Source organism: Magnolia sinica, chromosome 17 (assembly GCF_029962835.1).
Source record: "Magnolia sinica isolate HGM2019 chromosome 17, MsV1, whole genome shotgun sequence".
In the NCBI taxonomy this organism is placed as follows: domain Eukaryota; kingdom Viridiplantae; phylum Streptophyta; class Magnoliopsida; order Magnoliales; family Magnoliaceae; genus Magnolia; species Magnolia sinica.
The window spans coordinates 18,605,823-18,612,888 of record NC_080589.1 but is presented as its reverse complement, the minus strand read 5'-3'; the positions used below and the strand labels follow the sequence as shown (position 1 = coordinate 18,612,888).

The 7,066-nt window shown below is 38.6% G+C and overlaps 1 protein-coding gene across 1 annotated transcript; it reads left to right on the top strand.

The window, feature by feature from the left end:
- Window positions 1-492: 492 nt before the first annotated feature.
- Window positions 493-5,955, top strand: LOC131231582 (CASP-like protein 1D1). Its single transcript, XM_058227831.1, has 3 exons — window positions 493-837; window positions 1,697-1,823; window positions 5,472-5,955. The coding sequence occupies exons 1-3, from the start codon at window positions 587-589 to the stop codon at window positions 5,691-5,693; spliced, it is 600 nt and encodes a 199-aa protein (XP_058083814.1). The 5' UTR covers window positions 493-586; the 3' UTR covers window positions 5,694-5,955.
- The last annotated feature ends 1,111 nt before the right edge of the window (window positions 5,956-7,066 follow it).

Sequence of the window (7,066 nt, the reverse complement as noted above, 5' to 3'; positions counted from 1 at the left end):
GCCCCAAAATGTTTTTAATGATTGACGTTCATTCAACACTGTTCCTTGTAATGTGGTCCATTTTAGATTGATATATATCTTACTTTTGGTCTCATACCATAAAATGATCTATAAAAATAGATGGACGGCATGGATAAAACACATACATCATGGTGGGCCCCACAGAGAACCGACCAGCAGCCATTGGCTGGTGGCGGGGGAGTAGCCAATCCGCTTCCCAAAGCCAAAGGATGGTTAGGATTGCCAGATAAACCCCAATTTTATTTACGACTTGCACGGTCATGACCGACATGCATGTGTGCTATGTGAACGTTAGGTAAAAGCATTTAAAAAACAGTTGCACGTATTACCGTACACGTCTTTCCAATACAAATGGCGCGTAGTCAACAGAAATTTAAAAATCAGGTCAGTGGGAACCTTCACACAGCCAACATCTAAATTTCAACGGCGTGAAGTAAGCGTGTCCACATCTCCAAGCAATCTGGCGCCGTCCCAACTCGGCAATCTATATATATATCGGCCCACTCCTCTCTCTCTTTCCCATCCATACATCGAAAACACAGAAACTACTTCCATTTCTATTGTCATGGCATCCACCGATAAGCCGTCCACTCATGATTCGGCCAAGACGGTCCCCGAATCACAGCCGTCCGTTCATCATCCATCTATCAATCTGTTCATGATTGATCTTTCACTGAGGCTCCTATTGTTCGCATCAACGGTTACGGCTATCGTGGTGATGGTCACCAGCAAGCAGACCGAGATGGTCATCGTCTCACCGCTCATACGTGTTCCGGTGGCGCGGGCTGCCAAGTTCAATCACTCGCCAGCGTTCATGTAAGCCGTGGCCCACCTTGATCGAGTTTTGATGAATGATCCAGTGTTTGACGAGAACCGTCGATCCCATCCGTCCAATTTTATTAGGATGATCATGGGCCATCTCTTCACCACACGATGGGATGCTGTTGTACTTCAAACATGTTCCTGGGACTCGTTATATATGCTAGTCAAACACTGGATCACAGCCGTTCTTTTTCTCTCTATACAAGGAATGATAAACACATACACTCTGGTGGCCTTCATTGCACGTGCCAGTCATGTGTGTGTTATATCTGTATTGTGGAATTGACAGATTGTCATTTATAATGATCAGAACTATAATGGGGCCTACTGAATTGCTCAATATCTGAATAATCCAACGGGCAAATCTAAATCAATGATCATGTGTGGCCCACCTAATAAGAGTCTTACTGTGTGTAGTGATCTTAACCATGCATGAAGTGGGCCTCGCCATAAAGATCACCGGGGTGTAAGTGACCATTCCTCTCTTCATCTGGTAGAGGAATGATCGTTTACAGCACTAGCTTGATAAGCTTAATTACCATGTTGCACTTCTTCAATCCAAGCCATGCAGAAGGTGGCACCCAGCAAAAGATCAAGCCAATCCACTCACAAGGTGGACCCACACCCGTACATACTGTCAGACCATTGGAAATGCATCAGTTTGGTGTGGCCCACCTTTGTGATTAGCTTGTTAATTACATCTATTTTTACCTCATTTCTTCAACAAGCCTAGTAATTTTGATTTCTACTAAAGAAAATATCAGTATTATTATTACGATTATTATTACTACTACTACTACGGTCCCTTTTATCTTCTTCACAACCGTCTAATTTTGTTTAATGGCGTGTGCAGATACTTCGTGGCTGCACTTAGCATCGCTTGTTTGTATAGTATACTCACCCTCATGGCGTCTTTTGCTTCCGTCTCGAAGCGGTCTCCTTCAAATAAGTTGTTGTTTCTACTGGCAATTAAGGACGCGGTAAGTTATAGCATGAAATCATATATTCTCTGATTTTGATGAAAACTTTAGGCTGTGTTTGGATCACATATGAGAAGCAGTTTGCAATTTTTGAGATTTTTATTCTTAGTAGAATTTCCAAAAATTCGGGAAATATGATGCTACCATTGATGTGAAATAGCTCACTCTTTCCCAAAAATTCAGAAATCCATTTTTGTTAACCCAGTCCGTGTCCAGCTGAGTGGACTTTGTGAGTCTTAAATTGACTCAACTCAATAACGATGTAGATCGGGCGGCTGTGGACTTATTTCTAGCCTGAATGGATCAAAAAAGTCAAACAAAAGTGAACGTAATCCATAGTATTTGTGCCCAATCTTATGTGGAGCATGATGTAATTGGCCCCAAGTGTGTCTAGATCAAAGAAAATTCTGGATTGAGAAAGATTGCCGTTCAAAGTGCATACCATAAATCCATCATTACTTCTGATAAAAAATGAAGCTACGGGACACATGACTTGTAAATTTTGACAAAAATTTCGTTCTAGGGCTAATCGGCACGCTTATACTCTATTTTTTTTAATTCTTTTTTTTTTTGTTAAAAAAATAAAAAAAGGACTCATTCTTATTGAAGTCTTCCATTTTTAAAAAAACTTACTATTTGTAATCAGTTTTAAGTGAAATGTACCTTTTTATTCTTAGACTTTTAGTATTTAGTATATTCTTAGAATTTACTTCTTATCAATAAAAAGTTCTAATATAATTGCGTATGGTGATTTCAATAAAATATTTTTGATTTTTCATAACTCTTGTGAATTCAAGGTCTTATTTACTTGAAGAAGATGATGATGTTTTTATTTATCCACCCTTTGCTCCATTAAATAGTAAATGAAAAAAGAGCTTTGCTAAGTATTTATGTGTGCAATATAGCTCATGTACATGCCACACATGTGCCACTTAGTAGAAAGGTCCGAGATTCAATTTCTTTCATTGAGTTAATCTAACCTTCCACATGTTTTCCAAAAATAAATTCAGTCTACTCAACAGGTGAGCCCCAATATCCAAAACAGGTGAATAACAGGTTAAAGGACTTCACAGCACATTTTGTTTCGCACATTGTGGCCCACATCGACCTGTTTTTAGGCTAATTTTTAGATTATGGCATCAATATTATAGCGGCTCCTTCTAATGGATGGATTGGATTTCAGACCTATGCATCATTTTGGCACATTTGTAGCATCTACATGAGCTTTATTACACACGTGTTTACTCTTAGCAAAGCTCTCCAGAAAAAATTATAGACATTTAAAATAGTTTAAGCGTGCAGAGCACATGTTCAATTCAACGAGTCCTGCTGAGTTAGGACCTAGTCAATGCTAGAAGCGTGTTTCCATGTGAGTCAGCTTAAAATCTTACTGAGTCGAGTCAGCGTGTTTCTAGAAGGATGGATTTAAGAATTTCTCGATTCCTAATGAAAATACACGATGATGGCCCCAAGAGAAGCCTAAAGATTGATGGCTAGGATCTTTAATCTGGAAGAATTTCAAGGCAATCTCTCCATTGTGGGGTCCATTATATCACTGGTTTAGATCACTGATCCATGGACTTGATTTTATGGAATTGGCACATGAGATCAGTTAAGTCGTCATCAGTGGAACTCTCAATTGGCATTTTTAAATCACAATCTCACCGGTAATCAACCGGTGGGCCACCACCATCGTTCAACCAAATCAGGATATGATAATTAGATAGTCTCCGCACCACGTCACCCATCATTTAATTGGTTTATGGACCCTACATACGCTGATTTCTTATTATTTTAATGGGAAGATAATTTAGTCAGTCAGACACGTTTGACGGCTGTGATTGCGTTTACCGCATGGCCCACCAGCAATTAACACAAAAGCTGAGGTCAATGGTCGAATGCTTATCAAGAGGCACCTTTTTTCCTGTGATTTGATTTGTATCTCTAGCACAAAGTCAAACCGGTGTTATAAAATCTATTTTTCCAAGTAGGTGACCCCTGGGAAGCACGCAGATGAATATTAAAAAGAATCCTGATCCTCTACCTGCCCCAAGAAAAATCCTGTTTTCTTGAATCATGATTGGTCCATGTCAATAATGATGTTGGCACTGCTGCTGCATTAAATGCAGCGATATAGTAGCTGAATTAGATTTTAATAAGTAAAATTTTTCTGTTTGAGGTAAGCAGATGATAAGATTGTGACATTAAAAATGCCTGGGGGCACGTTTGGACACACCCTTAAAATGGTTGTTTGTGAATGATTTCAGATCAAAGGAAGGGTTTTTGGGGCCCATTTCACCTAAAATCCATGATTTTGGAACCACCTAACAAAATGGTGCTAAAAAGGTTAGTCATGAATCCAAAACAACCCCTTAGCAGTAAAAAGCCTATTTGCGGAAGTTGCATCCAAACCGACCCTAACAAGGTCAATCCTTTATTAAATGGGCCAAGAGATCTTCTCCTACTTGATCTCTGACCCATTACCAAACCCACTTAAAAGTCATCAGGCACAAGCACAGCCTAACCTGGCTCATTTAGTTACAGTCAAGTTGGGGTCGACCAAACCCATAGTATGGCCTGACTCAATGTTTAAAAAAGAAATTATGGAGAAAAAGGAATTAATAAGTAATACATATAATTATACATGTATACATCATATCTACGTGTCTATACTTATTTTCTACTACTTTGTTTTGAATTTTGAGCCGGTCAGGTCAAGTCATCTAGCCCAAACCTTGATATTCATATGGGTAGGTTAGGTAGGTAGAGTTTAATGTAAAATCAACTCTCTTTATTAAAATATGTTACATTTCCTAACCTGGTCAGGTTCACCTGTCATTTATTTAGAGGTTGTTTGGCAGGATGGATTCGGTGATAATAAGTGGTAATCACATAAGGTGGTTATGTTGGTGGATGTATTCATCCATTTTGAAATCACAGAAAAAGGTGTGATTTCAATATCAATTTACTATGAATTCCATGTGGTGATGTCAGGCATGAAAATCACCTGCATTCCACTTCAAGTATTACCAGACCCTACCATTATGTTTAAGTGAAATCCACCTTGATCACCCAGTACATCGTCCATTTTAGCCGTATATGGTCCAAAAATTAGCTCCATCAATAATTCAGCTAATTAAGCCACATGAAGGAAAATAGTTGGGAGATCAAATTCCCGCTTTTGATTTTTTTTTTTTTTAGAGCCCACCATTACAATTATAAGAAATTTACTCCAACCATTAGATGTTAAGTTAAAATTTAAGCCTCGGACTTAAACATGCACACATTACTTTATATATATATATATATATATATATATATATATATATATATATATATATATATATATATATATATATATATCTTCATTTGGGTGTATCATAAACCTTCACACAAAATTTAACTCATTTATCATAAAATGTGGTACAACCAAATGCAGCTTAAGTAAATTAATTGTTTCAAGAGAATTATTCACTTATTTTAGTGGTAGAAATGTGTGGAGGCTTGCAAAAAGTTTTGGGTCCGAGCACAGGTCATGCTGATGTGTAGATTGTGGACCCAGTTAGTAAACAGCTCGAGCTCGGTGGACTCATTGCCAACTTGATTTTTGTACCAATTGCTTGCTAATACTTTTGTTACCTATTGCAGCTAATGGCGGCATTGGTGGCTTCAGCCACCGGCACGGCTGGTGGAGTTGCTTACATCGGGATGAAGGGCAACAAGCATGTAGGGTGGACGAAAATCTGTGGCGTCTACGACAAGTTCTGCCGACACATTGGAAGTTCAATTGCTCTTGCTGTTCTTGCCTCAACTGTTCTTGTCTTGCTTGTAATGGTGTCGACTTACTCGCTTTACCGCCGCAGTCGGTGAATACACACCATTAGTGCTGATAGTGTGTTAGTGTGAATCCAAAGTAGCACATGTTAGTTTCAATAGGATGGGTGTGACTTGTAGGCTGTGAATGGATTGTTGTTGTGGTGGGGGCCCCTCGTCTTATCGGGCCGCAGAATGTGCATTGTGATATGCTGACCATCCTCGCTCTTACGTGTGTATTATTTGTGTCTATGTGTGATTATGTGTGTAGATTATCAAGTTTCTTGTTCTTTGATATGTATTCCTTTGTTTATGTTGATTTTGATTCTTAATTTCGTGCAATGAGAGCATCGTTAGGAAATGTTTGCCCTCACAATTAGTTTTTCGGAGGCATCCAGTATCAGGAATTTTTAGAGTATTAAAGTCCCTTGATATACATCGATATACCATACTCTAACAGCTCAAGCTTTTAGAGAAAGTGGTTGTTTGAATTCTGGGAATAGCGAATATGCCATCGGAATATATTTTCTCACAGGGGTCTGCTTATAGTGTGTGTTGAGTGTTCCTCTATCATAGTGTGAGTTGAGTGTTCCTCTACCCTTAGCTAGTATGTTCCCGTGTGGATTTTCACACCAAACGTACGAGGGAGTGTTAGAGTGTTAAGGTCCCTTGATATACATTAATATGCCATCCTCTAAATGCTCAGGCTTTTAGTACAAGTGATTGTTTAACATGCTATCTAAGTGAAAGGTCACGTGTTTGAATTCCAAAAATAGCAAATATGCTACCAAAATATATTCTCCAACAAGGGAGAATTAATATATATTTTTTTTATTTAAAAAACAAGTATCTAATAATCAAACATTAAAGTCTCCGAACAATATCATTTTCAGACCTTATATTTCCATGTGTACCATTTCAAGTGCCTACTTTTCAAGTGTCATGGGGAACCAGAGTATCATTAACACTTTTCTCCACTTGATCAGGTGGGCCGCATTTCACAAAACAACACACGGCGGGAAAAAAAATAAAAAATCAACGCTTGGCAGCAATTATCCAAAGGGTTTGTACGTTTGTAATATTATTGGCCACCCAACGAGCAATGGTCCTTATTTATTTCCCTTTTCCTTTCCATGGACTTGGAAAGATCATCTGGTTTGCTGTTAAGTTCCCAACATCAATACACTGTATGATTTGGCTTCCCACAATGAGAGCAAACAGGCGGTTTAAGCCCCCATTCCTTCCTCTTTCACTCTGAGTTGTATGATTGGTAAAGGATCAATGGCCTCTAGCCAAAGGGTGGAAGGCTTCAATGTTAGAAATCCAATACACAACGGAGGATAGAAGAAAACGATCAGATCTATCGGGTTCAAGGCTCGACTTAAATAGTTGATTTCTCAAGATAGATTTGTTGTTCTTTTTCTGAAAAT